Source organism: Diabrotica virgifera, chromosome 6, assembly GCF_917563875.1.
Source record: "Diabrotica virgifera virgifera chromosome 6, PGI_DIABVI_V3a".
NCBI classification, from domain to species: Eukaryota; Metazoa; Arthropoda; class Insecta; order Coleoptera; family Chrysomelidae; genus Diabrotica; species Diabrotica virgifera.
This window is the reverse complement of record NC_065448.1, coordinates 127,402,392-127,422,616: the sequence shown is the minus strand read 5'-3', so window position 1 is coordinate 127,422,616 and position 20,225 is coordinate 127,402,392. Positions and strand designations below refer to the sequence as shown.

Genomic DNA, 20,225 nt, shown 5'->3' with positions numbered 1-20,225 from the left:
CTTCCTTAGAGGTCGGATTAAAGATTAACATCAACAAGTCGCAAATAATGACTAATATTGAGCAGACTGCATCTTATAAGTACTTGGGACATGAAATTCGGTTGGGAAGAGATAAACAGACGTGTAAGCTCCCACGTCGCATAAGATTAGCCTGGGCAGCGTTTGGTAGACTGAGCTATGTACTTAAATCGGACTTGCCCATATGCCTTAAAAGGAAAACCTTTGACCAGTGTGTGTTGCCTGTACTCACTTATGGAGCCGAAACATTAACACTAACAAAAAAGGTAGTGAACAAGATTCGCGTAACTCAGAGCGCTATGGAGCGCCAGATGTTGGGTATCTCCTTGACAGATCAAATCCCAAATGAAGTAGTACGCCGTAGAACAAAAACAACAGTAGCTATCGAAAAAATCGCGTCGCTACAGTGGAACTGGGCAGGACACGTCGACAGATTGTCAGACAACGAGAAGCCACGATGCCACGAGAAGAAGCACTACGGAGCAGAGGACGCCACCAACCAGATGGACCGATGATGTGAAGCATGTTATCGGTAACTGGATGCAAGCCGCACAAAATAGGGACAGATGGAAAGAACTGAGGCAGACCTACGTCCAGCAGTGGACGCGTACGGGTTGATGATGATGATTAGAGTGATAAAATCATGTGATATGGTAAAGTTTTCATATTTGTTAAAATATTCGTATATTAACTTCATGTTCATGATCGGCTGTTGTTTAGAGGAAAAAGTGTTAATATTTTGGTACGAAATATGTACATTTCTTGTATACAATATCTTCTTATCTTTCCTAGTTTTTCTCCAACGGGTCCTCTTAATATAGACTACATTCATTTTAGTTTACCAAATCTATTGGCAACAGTACTTTTAATTGTGCTTCAATCATTTATCGGTAATAAGTCAATAACCAAACTTATCGATCTATGCAGACAAAGAAGAAAACCAAACTTAATTCCCATTATCCATGTAATTAGCTTACGGCAAGAATCGATTAAAGCAGAAGTATTAATAATAAGCACAAAATAAGCTTTAAAATTGTATTAGTAAGCTTTAATTTGTATTATTAAGCTTTAAAATTATTCTATTATTTGGTTAGTTAATGCGGGTACTAAAAAATAACATACTGTTTTCATTTTCTTCTACTGTTTGAGATGCGTTGCCTTCTGAAAATAAGAAGCAAACTGTTGTAGCTCAAAAAAGCAATTTTTAATATAAATACCACTAAAAATACTTAGAATTTGTATGTGGTTAAATAAATATAAAAATGCATATGTTTATACAGGGTGTAACAAAAAGGCAGGTCATACATTATATCCCATATTCTGGGACCAATAATAGTTCGATGGAACCTAACCTACCTCAGTACAAAATATACACATAAAAAAAGTTACAACCCTTTGAATTCACAAAGTGAATTCGATTTGTTCCAATATATCGAAAACCATTAGATATTTTTTATTGAAAATGAACAGGTGGCATTCTTGTGACAGGAACATCTTAAAAAAAATAACACTGTTTGTCAACTCATAAAAATTGTATGGGGGTTTTTTTCCTTAAACCCCGCAAATTTTTGTGTACGTTCAAATTAAATTATTGTTGTGGTACCATTAGTTAAACACAATGTTTTTAAAACTTTTTGCCTCTTAGTACTTTTTCAAGAAGCCAGTTTTTATTCATATTCATATCATATTTTGAACATTTTTAAAATCCACTATATATTAAAATTTATAAATGGACAAGTAAGAATGTAAAATATTATTTTCATAATATTATTACTAGGTCTTATTAATCTTAAGTCATTTACAAATATATGTGGTGGATTTTACAAATGTTTAAAACATCCGATAAAAACTGGCTTATCAAAAAGTACTAAGAGGCAAAAAACTTTTAAAAATATTGTGTTTACGTAATGGTACCACAATAATAATTTAATGAAACGTACACAAATGTTTGGGGAGGTTTAAGGGAACAAAACACCCATTTTTATGGGGTGCACTAATTTCACCAAAGTAATGCTCATTTTCATAGTAAATTTTTTATTGAACAGATAACGGTTTACACTTTTTTATTATTTTAAATTTTTCATCACAGAACCTCCATTAAACAATCTCGTCTCTTTTATATTGCGCTGTGCATACATATTACCTGGTCGAGAAATAACTCAGGTGTCGACCAGAACTGTTTACATGGGTATTAACGTTTTGTGTCATTCTGTTTTTAAAGTTTTGTTAACTTTTGTTTTTTATTGTTAATAGTTTTTTTCAGTTAAGACACATGTCATAATAATATATTTTTCTTTGTTTCTAAAGAAATCAGGACATTCACACATTCAAAAAACGAAATGTTCGCAAAATATAAGACTACATACAATACGGTTTCGATGTATACCCACAATTTTACCTTGTCTCCTCCCTACAGGGGTGTCTCTAAGATAAGTTAACATAAGAAAAGCACTTCTTATTTTCCACTCAGTGTAAGTTATAAAAAGAAGTTTGAGTAATAATTTTTCCAAACAGTGCAAATATCAAAGAAAAATATAAAATAATAAAAAAAAATTAGCGGAATCCGTTAATCTCTTCATGAAAAAATCAATTCTGAAAATGAGCATAATTTTAGCTATATCCCTAACTTATACCTCCCAGATTATTTCTTATATTTTAATTTACATATATTACTTTGTGTTTTCGCGTTAAGAAAATAAGATATAAACAAAACAAGATGCCCTTATACAGAAGCAGGAACAAATTTCATGTAGGACCTGACTCCTGCTCAGCCCATTTCCATTTCATGAATAACGAATCAATGTTGATGACTTTTGGTAAAACGCGATATTTTTACCCTCTACTCTCGGATAAGTAATTTTGCGGTTTCGTGCTTTGTAATTCGGTTTAATCTAAATGCTTTGTAATTGTTTTGTACTGTAAAATATTACCAACTACCAATTCCTCATTTATTACCAGTGACTATGCTCTATTGGGGAGTTTTCTAAGAAAATGGTTATTCAAGAAAAGGCATATTATGTCATATTATGGCAAAATAGAGAAAACCTTGAAGCTTTACAGTAAAAGTCAAAAAGTCAAAAATGCCTAAATGCTACCGAAACTAGCGTAAAATGACTTAAAAAATTTTAACTTAAATTTAAGTGTCGTTTAATATTACTTAAAATAATTAAAATTAGTAATTTATTTAAAATTCTGAAAGAAAATTAATTGGGTGTAGGCCGGATGACAAGGATGGTTGGATTCTAAACACATAGTAAGCCGTTATTTTTAAAATTAATTTAAGTCAAAAAAGTTTTAGATAACTAAAGTAATTGTTATTAAAAAACAGCAAGAACTTGAACAAAGAGACGTAAAATTGATCAGTATCTATCGTAGTCCCAATAAAATAATTAAAACGTAATTCGATAAAAATGTCATTAATCTGGCCTATGAGGTATCTATTCAGGGGTGGGATTTAAAAAAATTGTATCGAATTGTCTTCTGTTCGTACCAGCTTTTATGCTCTATCCGTCCATATCATCCATATATCTAGTTGTTACTGCATTTAGTATAATAGGGGAGTGCAATTAGAACGAAAATATGCATTGTTTCGGAAAAATTCAAACAAGCTTATATTTTTCTAAAATTTGTTTTAACATAAAGAACCATCAGATATCAAATTTTATCAATTTTATACGAGTTATGCCAAAAATATGAATTTCGTTAAAGAGTAAAATACCTTTATATTCCAGAATATCAAAAAATGCTATTACGGAAAGTTGTTTGAAATTAAAAACTTTGTCCAAATTTAAAATTACATCATTCTAATAAAAAAAATCAATTTTTTCTCAAATTACGGATATTCATAATTTTATTACAATTATGATAACTATTTTATCATCACTTTTACGAAAAAAAGTTATTCTTCATAAAATGCTCTCCCTGATCTAAAATCTAAGATAAAACCAACAGATATCAAACTTTTTAATTTTATACGAGGTATGTAAAAAATATTAATTTTTCTTAAGAGTTAAGTGCCTTTATTTTTCACAATATTTTAATGAGCCCTAAAACAATTTTTTTAATTCCAAACAACTTTTCTTAATAACAATTTTCGATATTGTGAAATGTAAAGGTACTTTACTCCTGAGTTAAATTCATATTTTTTGACATTCCCCGTGTAACATTAATTAAATTCGATATTTGATGATTGCATCTTAGATTATATATGATGCAGAGTAATTTAAAAAGAATAAATTTTTTTCGTAAAACTGATAATAAAAAAGTTATCAATAGGTTCCAAGTTACGCAAACATACTGTATAACAGCTAAAAAAATTTTTTTGCTGAACAGTTATTATTGTCGAAGCTTATTATTAAATGTATTTTAGGTAAGTTTTACAGAAAAAAGTTTTGATCACTTTGTATAAACATGTTTTTAGCTGGTAATTTTCGGTTTTTGTATTACATTTTTGTTATCTTTCTTAATTTTCTTAAAAAGATATAGTTTCTTTCATTTCTAAAGTAAAATATTTTAACGCATTTTAAAGATTACATCCTAAGCTTTAAAAAAGCACTTATGAAACTGTAATAGATCTGTTCAAACTTGAGTACTACCGTTTTAAAATGGTGGCAATTCTATTAAACTATGAAGATTTAAAAAAATAGATTTTTTGAGACGTCATAGCATTTGAAATAAATTTTTGAGATTTTTTAATGAAACAACATTTAGTAAGATGCTTGGAAGGTAAGTTGGGCAAAATTTAGAGATTTATAAGAAAAATTGTATTAGTTACACATTTCTAAATCATTTTTAAACAAAATTCATGTAAGGCTCACTTTCCGCCCACACCGTACTTATGCCCATACATTTTATTTCTTTCTATTATAACCATAAGATAGCATAATTATTCTTTTCTTATATGCAATTTGTAAAATTTCATTTGATCCATTAGTTAAAGAATTAGTTACGTTAGTTTACAGTGCGCCAATGTTTGTGAGAAGGGTGACTTTAGCGTTATAAATAAAAAATTATAGAAGATACAGATTTAATTTTAGAAAATTCTTTATACAAGGTTTTCTGTAAAATTTTCTGAATTTTTCAATGGCCAAGTCAGTTTTTTCTAAAATTTATATTTTCGGAGTTATTTAAAAAAATATCTAATTTCGTAGTTCATTTATTTAATAAAAAATGGAGCACTCACTTCTCGAGTAGAACTTTTTGATATGTTATTTTATTAAACATTTCTTAAGCGCGTGATACACACGCAAACTTTAAGTACGCGGGTTTAAAGATCGCGGACTTACTCGGCTCGCCGATGATTTCTTAAAATGAGAGTAGTGGTCGTCTGATAGCTCATTTCAAAGGTTTTTTATTCTCTATTCAGTAATATAATTATTAACATAATTATTTATGCAGGGTGGCCAAAAAAAATATTTTTGAGTTAAATAAATTGATGCAAAAGAAGAACACATTGTAATTTATTTAATTTACTGCTGTCAGAAAACAGAAACAAATGTCTATTTGACAAATAAACAATGCTTACCGCTTAAATCAAATGATCAAACTGGTAAGAGGCAGGTGGGTGGCAGCTTTAACATTGAATTTGGTCGAAAAACAATATTTATTTGTCAAATAAACATTTCTTCCTGTTTTCTGACAGCAGTAAAATGTATTTTAAATTAAATAGATTACAATATATTCTTCTTTTTGCATCAATTTATTTAAATCAAAAATGATTTTTTGGCCACCCTGTATAAATAATTATGGTAATGATTACATTACTGAATGAAGAATTAAATAACCTTTCAAATGAGCTATCACACGACCCCTATGCTCATTAAAAAAATCATCGATTACGTCATCACGTCTAGATGGATGACGTCACTAGTATGATAGATACGCCAAAAAATCATAATGTTTTGGGATTTCTCTTCAAAATTGCCCATTCTCGAGAAAATAAATTTATTCCAACTCAGACGTCCTCACTGTATATAATATATATGTTACAGTTCAAGTTGACTCCAAGTAGTTGGAGTCAACTCCAACTGAAACGAGCAGTAAAAGTTGATTTTAAAAATTTAAATCAACTTTTACTAGTTGGAGTTGACTCTTCCTGGATCGATTCAGTAAATGTTGATTATACGAGAATCTCAAGTGCATTTTTGATGAGTGTGCATTTCTTTGTTTTGACCGTTTCAACTACTTATTAGTATAGTCTGTAACGTCGCCCCCGTTAGGTAAATTATTCTGATTCGATTTTTTGCACAAACTTACTCAAAGAAATACATCCGTATAACAATCCTTATAACAAATACACAGGGTGTCACGCGGTACCGCGGTCGAAAAATTGTTTAACAAATTTTTGTTAACCAAATTCACAAAAATAATTTTTATCTACTCTATCTCATATTATGTAAAATGTAAAGGTTTTATTGTGTGAAAATTGTAAATTTAGATTGCAGTACATGAAGGGTTTAAAGTGTGTCTGAAGTAACAATGTATTTTAAATCGGTTTTACTTTTTCGCACTGTTTTTTAGCACACTTTCATATAATTAAACATCCTTAACTTTCGCCTTTGGGAGGAAATCAGACACGCCCTTGCAACGGCAACTGAAATGCTCACAAAACAGCGACCACGGAAGCAAAGATGGATGACAGAGGAAATATTGGATTTAATGGACGTCAACTAAAAAACAACAAATCTGTAGGAAAAGATGAAATACCAGCTGAGCTATTGAAGTTAATCAACGAGGAAAACTTCGACCTTCTTCTTGGACTATTTAATAATGTTTACAATACAGGGACTATCCCTAAAATATGGCTTGAATCGGTCTTCATACCACTGCCTAAAATGAAGAATGCCAAATTATGCCAGGACGTCCGCCTTATAAGTCTATTAAATAACATTCTGAAGCTTTTCTTGCGTATCATACAGAACAGAATATATTATAAAAAATGTGATGAGGTTACCGGTCAAGAAAAATTTGGCTTCAGGAAAGGTATTTTTATGCACGAGAAGCAATATTCTGTCTTCAAATTCTGGCACAAAGATACAAAGATCATCAAGCAGACCTTTTTATCTGTTTCATAGATTTTGAGAAAGCGTTCGATAGGGTGAAGCACAAGACCTTGATAGAAAGATTGAACCACATCGGAGTCGACAAAAGAGATTCTAAAATTATAGAGGCTATTTATTGGAATCAGACAGCAATCATTAAGACCAATGGTAATAGGTCAAGGCCAATTGAAATACAACGAGGTGTTAGACAGGGTTGTGTGCTATCACTCATACTTTTAACGTCTACTCTGAGGTAATATTTGCGAACTCTTTATCGCACTCTTCAGAAGGAATCAGGATAAACGGGCAGAGAGTAAATAACATCCGGTATGCAGATGACACAGTATTAATGACTGATTCGGACCATAGTCTGCAGATACTGTTGGATAGGGTTACTGAGAGTTGTGAAAAAATGGGGATGAAGATCAATACTGTGAAAACCAAAGTTATAAGAATATCAAGGAACAAAAATTTACCTCTTCCAATAAATATGTGAAACACCAACAGCTTGAATACGTAAGCCAGTACAAATATCTTGGTTGCTGGTTCAACAATCAACTTGATTATAAACAAGAAGTCAAGAGCGAGAATAGAGGTAGCCCGACAGGGGTTTATCAAAATGAAAAGCTTATTTTGTAACAGTAGCATTAATATCAGCCTTAGATGTCGTTTTCTGCATTGCTATGTGTGGTCAATACTTTTGTATGGAACGGAGGCCTGGACACAACACAACACTGATGAACAAGTTGGACGCCTTTGAACTCTGGCTTTATAGAAGAGACTTGAAAATACCTTGGACAAGCCACACCACCAACGAATATGTTCTGAGGAGAATAGGTACAGATAGGGAACTGCTAAAAATCATTAAAGACAGAAAAGTTAGCTACCTGGGATACATAATGAGAAACAAAAACTGATCATCCAGGGTAAGATTGAAGGAAAACAAGGTCCCGGTAGGCTCCAGATTTCATGGCTTACAAATATCAGAGACTGGACCGGCCTTGATTCAACATCTTTGTTTAGAGCCTCATTGGGGAGAGACAGATTTGCCAGTGTAGTCGCTAACCTCCACTAAAGGAGAAAGCACCACAAGAAGAAGAACTTTCGCCTTGTCATGGTGATGACATGTGAGCAATAAATCATGCCCCGCTCACTCTAATAAAAAACATGTAATCGTATTTATTTTCCTTCCATTTAGTCAGAGGCGCTGATGTCGGCATTGTGATTGGTGGAACGTGACTTTTAACAAATCCTGCGTAATCTGTGAATCTGTAATCTGTGTTCGTGTTCGTTCGTTCGTTGTCGTTCACTTATATGGTCGGTTATGTGATGTGTTTGTGTCACCATAAAAAGCTGATATTCAGTCGTGTTTTTTGATATTTTTGTTATTTCATAATCGAGTACCTTTTTAAAGGTAAGTTTTTCTGATTGTAGGTACTGTTTATCCAACAGTTTTAAAATACACATTTTATTTCGCGTTTTGTTGTTAGGTCTAATGGCTCCGTTCAGCTGTTGTGTGCAGACGGTGAAAAAATTCGACAAGTAAACATTTATTTAATCCAAATTACTCATATTTCTATGTAAAATGTCACATTACTGTATAAATAAATAAGTAAGAAACAAAAGTTGTTTGTGTTTTCGCTGTGTCTAGGTACACGCTAACGTGTACGCAAATAAAAAAAGTTAGGTACACGCGAAACGTCATAAATTCAATTCAGTGACGTCACTATTTAGCGTGCACTGATACTGGTTTTTTGCATACACGCTAACTTGAGCCACGTGTATGCTGTGGTAAGTATATACCGCGAGTGTTGAGTGTTGGAATTTGTCTAATCGCGTTGTGTTCACATTTTAATATTGATTAGTAAAGAGTTTCTTTCTTTTTATTTGTTTAGTGTTTTTTTAAATTAACTATGGAATGTGGGCAATTATTTAATTCTTTTAATGAGTTTAACATTATTTTAAAACAGTATGAAAAAGATAAGAGACGAAAATTCATGATTAACGGTAGCAGAAGTATTAAGATAAAAGATACAGGGCGATTGATTAGTGTGATAAAGCTCAGTAGACCGGCTATAGTAATAGATAGCAATAAAAGTTAATAACAAAAATTGTAGGAAACTTTGAGCTTCATATTACAAAATTAGTTAAAATGTTACAGGGCGTTCGATAACATAGTGGCAGACCAAACTTTTGTTTTTTTAAATGGAACACCCTATATTTTATTTTATATTCGAAATCTTCTTAACTTCCCCATCACAAAAATATAAAGGTTTATTATGTTATATAGGATATTTACCAATATTAACATATTTTCTATGAAAATGGTAACAACTTCAATTCCCTGTATAAATAGAAATAAACACAACAACATTGGTTTATAGTTTATAAACTGGTATAATTAACTTACGTAGTAAACAAATCTTTAACAATATTTTGTACATTTCATGTCAACTAAAATTTATTTCGCTAACGTGAATATAATACTTTTATATACAAATTGATTTATTACATTATAAAGTTTGAAACATTTGAATAGTTCTGCTTCCCTTCCCCTCTCCTTATAATATCAAATATTTTTCTATCAAACAAACAATAAACATATCATAGAAAAAAGTGTTGTGTGATTTGGTAGAATGCGATCTTACCCTTCAAAAAATATGTCACGTATTTCAGCACCTGGAAAATTGGAAGGATACTACAAATCTGGCCTCCACATAAGTGGTCTGTAGCTTCGACATGATAGGTGTGAAATTTTAAACGTTCTTGCTGTTGATTGGATAGGAAGGGTAGCGTTATCTAGCCTCCACGCTAGGTACACCATAGCCTCCATACGGTACTTCCAATATTTAATATTATTTTATTCAAGTGGACAATAAAGGTAAAACACAAACAACTTTTGTTTCTTAATTATTTATTTATACAATAATGTGGCATTTTACATAGAAATATGAGTATTTAATTTCGATTAAATATATGTTTACTTGTTGAATTTATCGGCTGCACACAACAGCTGATCGGCCATTAGACCCAATAACAAAACGCGAAATAAAATGTGTATTTTAAAACTGTTGGATAAACAGTACCTACAATCAGAAAAACTTACCTTTAAAAAGGTACTCGATTATGAAATAACAAAAATATCAAAAAACACGACTGAATATCAGCTTTTTATGGTGACACAAACACCAAACACATCACATAACCGACCATATAAAATAAGTGAACGACAACGAACGAACGAACACGAACACAGATTCACAGATAGCGCAGGATTTGTCAAAAGTCATGTTCCACCAATCACAATGCCGACATCAGCGCCTCTGACTAAACGGAAGGAAAATAAATACGATTACATGCTTTTTATTAGAGTTAGCGGGGCATGAAACATATATCAAAATAGCGTGTACCAAAATATAGTCACTGCGTACGCTAAATAATGACGTCACTGGCTTAATGAAGTTTAATTCGCGTGTACCTAACTTTTTTTTATTTGCGTACAAGTTAGCGTGTACTTAGACACAGCGTTGTGTTTTACCTTTATTGTCCACTTGAATAAATAAAATATTAAATATTGGAAGTACCGTATAGAGGCTATGATGTACCTAGCATGGAGGCTAGATTATGCCACTCTTCCTATCCAATCAACAGCAAGAACGTTTAAAATTTCACACCTATCATGTCGAAGCTACAGACCACTTATGTGGAGGACATATTTGTAGTATCCTTCCATTTAACCAGGTGCTGAGATGGCGCTGAAATACGTGACATATTTTTTGAAGGGTAAGATCGCATTCTACCAAATCACACAACACTTTTTTTCTATGCAATAAATTACAAAAAAAGTTTTGACAGTTTTGTGGTTTGACAGAAGTTTGAATTTTTAAATGCCAAAATGGTGCAATGGTGCATCTCACTCGCACTCACATTGATAGCTGCGTCAATACGCGCCTAGCACTCATTGTTAATAATTAAAAATAACCGCTTAGTAATAAAATAATAACAAAAATTTCTTCAGTATCTTGTAGGGGGGTCGTTAAAATTCGTATGACAGTAATGACAGATGACTTTTGCATATTGTATACCTACCTAATGGACAGCCTAAGTCTTGACGTCACAAAATTGGGAGGAGCTTATATTTGGCTCCAAACAATTCTGTTTATAATGTTAAACACTCATAAGGAATTTTTAATTTATTGTTTACGTGGTTTGTGTGACAAAATAAGACTTTTCATTTAGGTATTTAGTTAAAGAAACGTGCCAAAAAAGAGATTTTTATTCGTTTTTGCCCAGGTGAGTTAATTTAATGCAATGATTAGAATGTAAACAGTTTTGAGGTTATGTTTATTTTCAATCACTAAGGAATAAAAACCACCTGAGCAAAAACGAATAAAAATCTCTTAATTAACAGGTTTCTTTAACGAAATACCTAAATGAAGTCTTATTTTGCCACACAAAGCACATAAATGAAAAATTCCTTATGACCATTTAAGGTTACAAACAAAATTGTTTGGAGCCAATATAAGCTCCTCCCAATTTTGTGACATTTGTGACGTCAGACTTAGGCTGTCCATTAGGGAGTTTTTGTGCACACAAATACGTAAACGTAACGCATCTTTTTGACATATACGCTTGCGCATTAATGATTGAACTCCCGTATCGCGATACGTATTACCTAAGGTTACGGGCTGCTACGTTAGGTTCATACGCATCCCTATCGAGCCGAAAGTCACCGAATGCACACGAGGATCTTGCCCGATTACCTACCAAATGAACATTTCATCAGCGTACTACCGTACTACCCGTTTATAAACATTTGTTATTGGTTTAGTCTATTTGAATAAAATTATTCTGTTTGTAATTGGAAATTGGAACTTCATAATAGATTTAAAATTTTATTGTTTTTAAGTTGTCTATTAATAAAGCAAAACAAACAAATCTTGTATTAATTTAAGAAATACAGTGATCACCACAATTAATAACTAGATAAACAAATGACCTAGTTTCAGTAAAATTTTCAAATAAATATTACCACACTATTTACATTATACCTACTGGAATTCTGATGTAGGTATACAATAATTTACAACTAAAAAGTAGGTAGAAACAAAAATAAAAAAATTTTAACCTAAGGAAAAATAATATTTTTATATTTAAATAGAAGCAATTAAAACTATACAATTTCATCATTCATTTATCTTTTTTTACATTTGTATATTAATTGTATATTGTGTGAACATTGTTTTATTTTTTTGAATGTCAACGGAATTTAAAAGTGACTTTACGATTTGCTTTACGTTACGTTAAGGCAGTTACAAAAACTACCTATTTTAACATTCATCCTCTACGACACGTTAGTTGCTTTTACGTATACGGAGATGCGTACGTTACGTAGCAACAAAAAATCCCTATTAATAGGGAGTTTTTGTGCAAACAAATACGTAAACGTAACGCATCTTTTTGACATATACGCTTGCGCATTAATGGTTGAACTCCCGTATCGCGATAGGTATTACCTAAGGTTACGGGCTGGTACGTTAGGTTCATACGCATCCCTATCGAGCCGAAAGTCACCGAATGTACACGAGGATCTTGCCCGATTACCCATACTATATATTATTTATCTATGCCGATTACCTACCAAATGAACATTTCATCAGCGTACTACCCGTTTATAAACATTTTAAGGTTATATTGGTTATTGGTTTAGTCTATTTGAGTAAAATTATTCTGTGTTTGTAATTGGAAATTGGAACTTCATAATAGATTTAAAATTTTATTGTTTTTAAGTTGTCTATTAATAAAGCAAAACAAACAAATCTTGTATTAATTTAAGAAATACAGTGATCACCACAATTAATAACTAGATAAACAAATGACCCTAGTTCAGTAAAATTTTCAAATAAATATTACCACACTATTTACATTATACCTAGCTGGAATTCTGATGTAGGTATACAATAATTTACAACTAAAAAGTAGGTAATAATAAACAAAAATAAAAAAATTTTAACCTAAGGAAAAATAATATTTTTATATTTAAATAGAAGCAATTAAAACCATACAATTTCATCATTCAATTATCTTTTTTTACATTTGTATATTAACTGTATATTGTGTGAACAATGTTTTATTTTTTTAAATGTCAACGGAATTTAAAAATGACTCCTATTTTAACATTCATCCTCTACGACACGTTAGTTGCTTTACGTATACGGAGATGCGTACGTTACGTAGCAACAAAAACTCCCTACTAAATCTGTAAAGTTTTGATTTATTTTGTATGAATATAATTGCGAAACACTACAGAATTTTACTTTTTGACATAAATTTTATTAATAATAAGATAAATTTTGAAAAAAAAATGTCAAAAAAACGTCAAAAGTGAAAACCAATATTTTAAATTTCTCCGAAGAAAATATTAGTTTTTAGCGTTTTTTTTTTCATTAAAGTTCTACTGTAGTTCACCTACGATTCAGACGTGTTTATTGGCAAGAGTAAAACCAAATTAAACAATATCCGATTAAAATTGTGTCTTAAAATAGTTGTTCAAATTTGGTGGTATATAAGGAAGTTTGGGTAGAGTGTTCAAAACCAAATAAATGGACCTGCAAGTCGGGGGGAAACCCCCTGACCCTGTACCCCCAGATATACCTCAAAAAAGATAAGTTTAATTAAAGATGTAAGTATGGATATTTATCCAGTCGGACAGGTGACAACCTTTAATAAAAATAACATTTGTAATAAAAATAATCCGGTAAGTACTGATAATAATTTATTAAATAATCAAAATTCGTCAACAAATGCTAAAATCGACAATATTATGTCAAAAGAAAGAGAGGAATTTGTGTATGCAAGTACTGATTTAGGGCCATACCATATTTATGTTGAAAATAATACAGCTGAATTCAAAGGCAAATTAAATGCTCTCAAAATTGGAGATATAATTCTCTCTAACTTCCCGCAAATAGATAACAAAATTATTAGTATTGATTCTATAGGTCGGAATAGGATTAGAATCAAGTTAAAAGATTATAAATCAGCGAATTTTCTAATAACTCATAAAAACGATAACATTTTTGTTAAAAATAACTTTGTATTGTACATTCCAAAATTTATTCTCCATAGACAGGGCGTCATTAGAGATATTGAACAAGACTTTTCGGATGAGTATATAAAAGGTAAAATAAAACCATTTGACCAACATTGCAATTTTGAAGTTTCTAACGTCAAAAGAATAAACCGTAAAGTAGAAAAAATTACAGATGAAGGTAAGTCAATAGAATATGTTGCTACTAAGTCTTGCATTGTTACTTTTAAATCCCAAATTTTGCCAAAATATATTTCTATTAATAAGGTTATTAAGGAAGTAGAACCCTACAAACAAAAGGTACTATTATGTTATAACTGCCTCCGTTTCGGCCACCAAGGTAGTCAGTGTAGAAGTAGACCGAGATGTAGTAAATGTCAGGAATCCCACACCACAAAAGATTGTACTAGTACTGACTACCTACCACGTTGTTTTAGCTGTCAAGGAAATCACCTTACAACTAATTTATCTTCTTGTCCAGAATTTAAAAGGCAAAAAATTGTGAAGGAAACCATGAGCACTTCCAATGTTAATTTCTTTGATGCAAATAAACAGGTCCCAAAAAATACATACGCCAACATAGTCGCTCTTAATACCTCTGCCATGGAAAATAGTGTAATTTCCTCGACAAATTATCCCCAACGGATTCAATCTGGACTTACCCCATCTAGCATAATACAGTCTCATTCTTCTCAACCACAATTCTCGCAGACACAGAATTTACAACCCAAATCGTATAAAAATAATTTTACTAATTACATGTTTTCTTCTCCTACATCTTCAAGCCCAAACAAAAGGCACAGGCCAATTAGCCCTAATCCCATTGAAATTTCAAGACAAGAAATTCTTTCTCAACCAAACTCATCTTTTGTCTCGGGAGGAATTTTTAATAGTCAACATTATTTAAAAAACTCAGTTGGAGTAAAATCACAATCAGAGGAATTAAATTCAACAATAAGTTTAGTTTTAGAAGTAGTTCTCAATATTATAAATAATATAAAACAAACAAACAATTTTAATGTATCAGAGTCAGAAATAGTTCAATTAATTAGTAATCATGTAAACCAACCCTTGTCTTCAAATTCGCAGACATCACAAATATGAATATGCTGCAATGGAATTGTCGTTCAGCAGTAGCTAATAAAGTAAATTTAGAATATCTGCTATATCAAAATCAAATTTCCATAGCATTACTCTCAGAAACCTGGTTTAAATCAAAATACTATTATAATTTTAAAGGTTATAATTGCTTTAGATCAGATCGTGCAGACGGGTATGGTGGAACTGCCATTTTATTAAAATCAAACATAAGATGTGAAGAAATAAATCTTAAAAATAGACATCTTTTCACTCATAAATGTATTTCAGTTCAAATTTTTCGAAACAAAAATCCTATTACTATTGTCTCAGTATACATTGAACCAAAAACCCAGATATCTGAAAGACAATGGTTGGAATTCTTTACAGATATTCCTAAGCCTTTTATTATTGGTGGCGATTTTAATGCCCACAGTATCGCATGGGGCTGTGAAATTGAAGACAATTATGGTAAAAAACTTTTAGAAAGTATTGATCATTGCAATTTGATATGTCTGAATGATGGGTCGCCCACATTAGCAACTAGTAACAGTCCATCTGCTATTGACTTAACATTTTGTACTCAAGATCTTTCAAATTTTTTAACGTGGAGTGTCTTACAAGATCCTCATGGATCCAATCATCTTCCGATTATCATAAACATGGAAACAGATAATACAACTTCATCTCCAACTGAAAACTTTCATAAGATCTGGAATCTTAACAAGGCCGATTGGGAGTTATACACCTCTGTACTAGAAGCTGAAAATTCTCCCGGTAATTATCAACAGTTAATAGCAAACATCAATAAAGCAGCCAATTTAGCAATACCGAAGTTTTCATCTAACGTCATACATAAGAGACAAATCTCAAACCAATGGTGGTGCGAAAGTTGTAAAACTGCTGCTGATAACCGTAAAATTGCATACGGAAAATATAAACAAAACCCTACAAGGAATAATTTATTTGAATTTAAGAGACTTGATGCTGTCGCAAAAAAACTCTTCAAGCAAAAGAAAAAACAGAATTGGATAGAGTACTGCGAAAGCCTTAACTCCAAAACAAAAATCAGTGAAGTATGGAAGAAAGTAAAAACCGCAAACAGTCCAACAAGTTTCCAATAAATCCAAATTCAAGCTGGCTAGATGAATTTCATAATAAAATATCTCCTCAGTGGGTACCTTCCCAATATTTTCCAGAATACAGCGAAACAGTTTCAAGGGATAAGTTTGGCTTAGAACAACCATTTAAATTGTGGGAGTTAGATCGAGTACTTAGTCAACAAAATAGCAGTGCTCCAGGTAAAGACAATATTTCATATTCCATGATATACCATATACCACTTCAATATAAAATATCATTATTACATATTTTTAATGAAATTTGGAATGACACGTCACAAATTCCAGAGAGTTGGAAGGAATATATTCTAATACCTATTAAAAAACCTGGAAAACCAGAAAATTCTTATAGTTCATATAGACCAATATCCCTAGCTTCTTGCTTCCTAAAGACGTTAGAAAGATTAATAAAAAATAGAATTGAACACTGGTTAGAGCAAGAAGATATTTTCCCAAAATCTCAATATGGATTTCGAAAATCAAAATCAACTCAAGATGCGATAACTTCCTTAGTCTCATCTATACTAATAAACTTTACTGATAATGCGTATACTATGGCTGCTTTTCTAGATGTCTCTTCTGCATTCGATACCGTTAATTTGGACATTATGTATAAAAAACTAGTAGACATTGGTTTTCCCATCAACTTAGCTAGATTTCTGAGGACACTGTACACTAATAGATGGACGGTTTTAAAAATCAACAATTCCATCTCCACTCCACGTCTTACAAATATAGGACTACCAAAGGGTAGCATATTAAGTCCAATGTTATATATTTTATATAATATTGATTTAGAAAATTGTATTAATAGCACAACAAAGATTATTCAATATGCTGATGATGTAGTAGTTTACACATCCCACAAATCATTGGATATATGTAAAAATAATTTTAATGTCTCAATTAAGGCTGTTCTTAATCACTATCAAAATATTGGTTTAGCAATATCAGAATCTAAAACAGAAATTTGCATTTTCTCCAGAAATCGTCAAATTCCACAAGGTCATTTGGCAGTAGGTCAAATTCAATATCCTATTAAAAATTGTATAAAATATCTCGGTACTTATTTGGATAGAAAACTTCTATGGAAGGATCACATGCATCATATCATAAAAAAGTCTGAAAATGCAATGAATATTCTACGAGCGATTTGTAGAACTAATTGGGGTGCCGATCCAAATATAGCACTTTTATTTTACCGTACTATGATTCGTCCTATTTTCGATTACAGTTGTCATCTGTATGGAACTGCTGCAAACACACATTTGAATAAATTAGAAATACAAAAAAATAAATGTCTTCGACTTTGTCTTGGATATTAGAAGTCTACACCCGTTAATATAATGGAAGTTGAGGCGATAGAACCACCCCTGGAATTTCGACGACAGTTTTTAAGTGATAAATTTATTACTAGAGCTATAGAAAAAAATACAAACTATCTGCAGGATATACATAAGTTATCAATTTTAGATCTAACTCATAAATATTGGACAAAGAAAAAATGTCCCCTTCTTGTAGATAGTTACTTGAAAATATCTCAATACCGAAGTACTTTCTATACTTATGAAAATCAAGTTTCACCTATGTATTCCCATGTATTAGAAGAAATTTTCTCAAAACAAATTAATACTTTTTTATGGATATTAATTTAAATCCAGCCGTTTTTCAATCATTTATACTTCATAAATGGCCACATTATCAGTTTTACTATACAGATGGATCCAAAGTACAAAACAAAGTAGGATGTGCAATAATCAATATTCAAAGTGGATTTAAAAAATTATTCAAATTGCCTTGTGAATCATCGATATACACCGCTGAAATGATAGCGATACTTTTTGCTTTAAGACACATATTTAGTAACGAACCCTATAGCTGCATAATATTTACAGACAGTAAGAGTGTCGTTGATAGACTAACTAACGTACATAAGTACCAACAACTCAATCATATAGAACTGGAAATTATGACTCTTTATAATAAAATTGCAAATATAGGAAAAAACATCATTATATCATGGATAAAGGGACACGCAGGCATTAGGGGTAACGAAATAGTAGACAGGCTAGCCAAATCCGCCCTAGAAATAGGCGAAGAACTTCCGATGAACTTACTACCCATTTCGGATATTGATATTATTAGTAGACGACACCAAAAAGAAAATTGGCAAAGGTATTATCGAAACACGAGAACTGGTAGTAATTACAAACAAATGCGACCTGAAATTCCCATTAAAAGATGGTTTCATTCTGTATCAAATCGCCATTTCATAAGAGTTATAAATAGATTGAGATGTAATCATGCTCTTACCCCCCTTCATATGTACAGTCTGGGTCTCACAGAGTCACCTAACTGTGAGTGTGGAAAAGAAGGTAATCTACTACATATTCTCCTCGAATGTTCACATCAATCAGTAAATATAAACAAATTTTATGATAATCTTAATATATTAAAAATTCCAATTCCCGTCTACCTGAACAATTTGATTTTTTCTGAAGAGATTAATATATTAAAAACAATTTACGAACATATCAAAAATTGTAAATATAGATTGTAGCAATAAAATTTACCCTGTATTTAAGAAATTTTGTTAAAACAAAGCAGGCATGTTTGTTAAAACAAAACAAACATGTTTGTTTTGTTGTTATTTTGTTTTAAATCCTGTAGATTTATGTAATTATTGTATATTATAATTGAAAAAAGAAAAGAACAAAAAAAAAAGAGAAAAAGAAAAGAAAAAAAAAAAACAAAAAAAAATAAAAAATGCAAAAAAAAACAAAAAAAAATAAAAAATGCAAAAAAAAAACTAAGAAGATGTAAACCTCCGCGAGGGTGAATCGGGTTTACGTCTTAGCGTAGTAAAAAAAACAATTTATAAAAAATAACAATAAAAAAATTAATAAAAAAAAACAAATTAACAATATAAAAAAATGCAAAAAAAATACAAAAAAAAAAAATAAAAATTTACAAAAAAAAATGAACAACCAAAACAGAGTATTATTTAGATAATAATTGTAGATAATAATGTTAGTTTGTTATGTATTTAGAGTTAGAAATACAGAAAAAATTCCTCTGATTGAAAAATCAAATTTGTTTGTTTTTAAAATAACAAAATGTCTGGCTAATTGGCTCGGCCAAGGCCATCAAATTCACTCAAAAAAAAAAGATAAATTTTGTACAATATTTTTAATAATTAAAGTAATTAAATTTTAATTTCACTCAAATAAATAATCGATTGCTGCCATTGACCACTTACATTCAATCTCGGTTAATTTGATTAATAATCGCGGCAGGTAAAGTAACATTCTTCTTTCAATACAACAAAGTGTTACTTTACTGCCGAAAATGAAGGCAAATGAGTACAATAATGGATGATTTTAGTGACGTTTGGCGATAAACAATGATTTTAAACAAATTCGCTAAAATAATTTTTTCACTTCGTACAATTTTTTTTAGATCCTTTGGGACTTTTTTCTCTAAAATTGACTGTTGTCGAGTTATTAGCGACTTAAATTTTGAAAAACGCCAAAATAACCATTTTTAAGGTTTGATAACTCGGTTATAGCCACTTTACACGATGCAACTAATTGCGCAATTAATTGCACAATTTCTTGCAGCAATAGAAATTGCATCGTGTCATACGCAAATTGCACAGAAAAGCTGCAACTTCTTGCAGCAATTTCTTGCTGCAAGAAGTTGCAGCTAAATAGAACATGTCCTATTTTTCAAGCAATTTTTTCAGCAATTTGGGTATATTTTTAGTAACTTTTAAAGCTACACTGTGTGTTTTGATATTCTGTCATCCGAAATTTCAAATTAAACAATTTTTGACAAAACTAGAGGAACTTTTTACCAATTTCACGCTTCACAGATAAC

At 31.2% G+C, this 20,225-nt stretch overlaps 1 protein-coding gene across 1 annotated transcript in view; it reads right to left on the bottom strand.

The window, feature by feature from the left end:
* LOC114335767 (5-hydroxytryptamine receptor-like) overlaps positions 1-20,225 on the bottom strand; it is a 614,707-nt gene that overhangs the window by 256,716 nt on the left and 337,766 nt on the right. Inside the window, exon 4 of the mRNA XM_050653048.1 lies at positions 1,141-1,179. Within this exon, the coding sequence (XP_050509005.1) occupies positions 1,141-1,179 (39 nt within the window). The remainder of the gene's footprint in view (positions 1-1,140; positions 1,180-20,225) is intronic.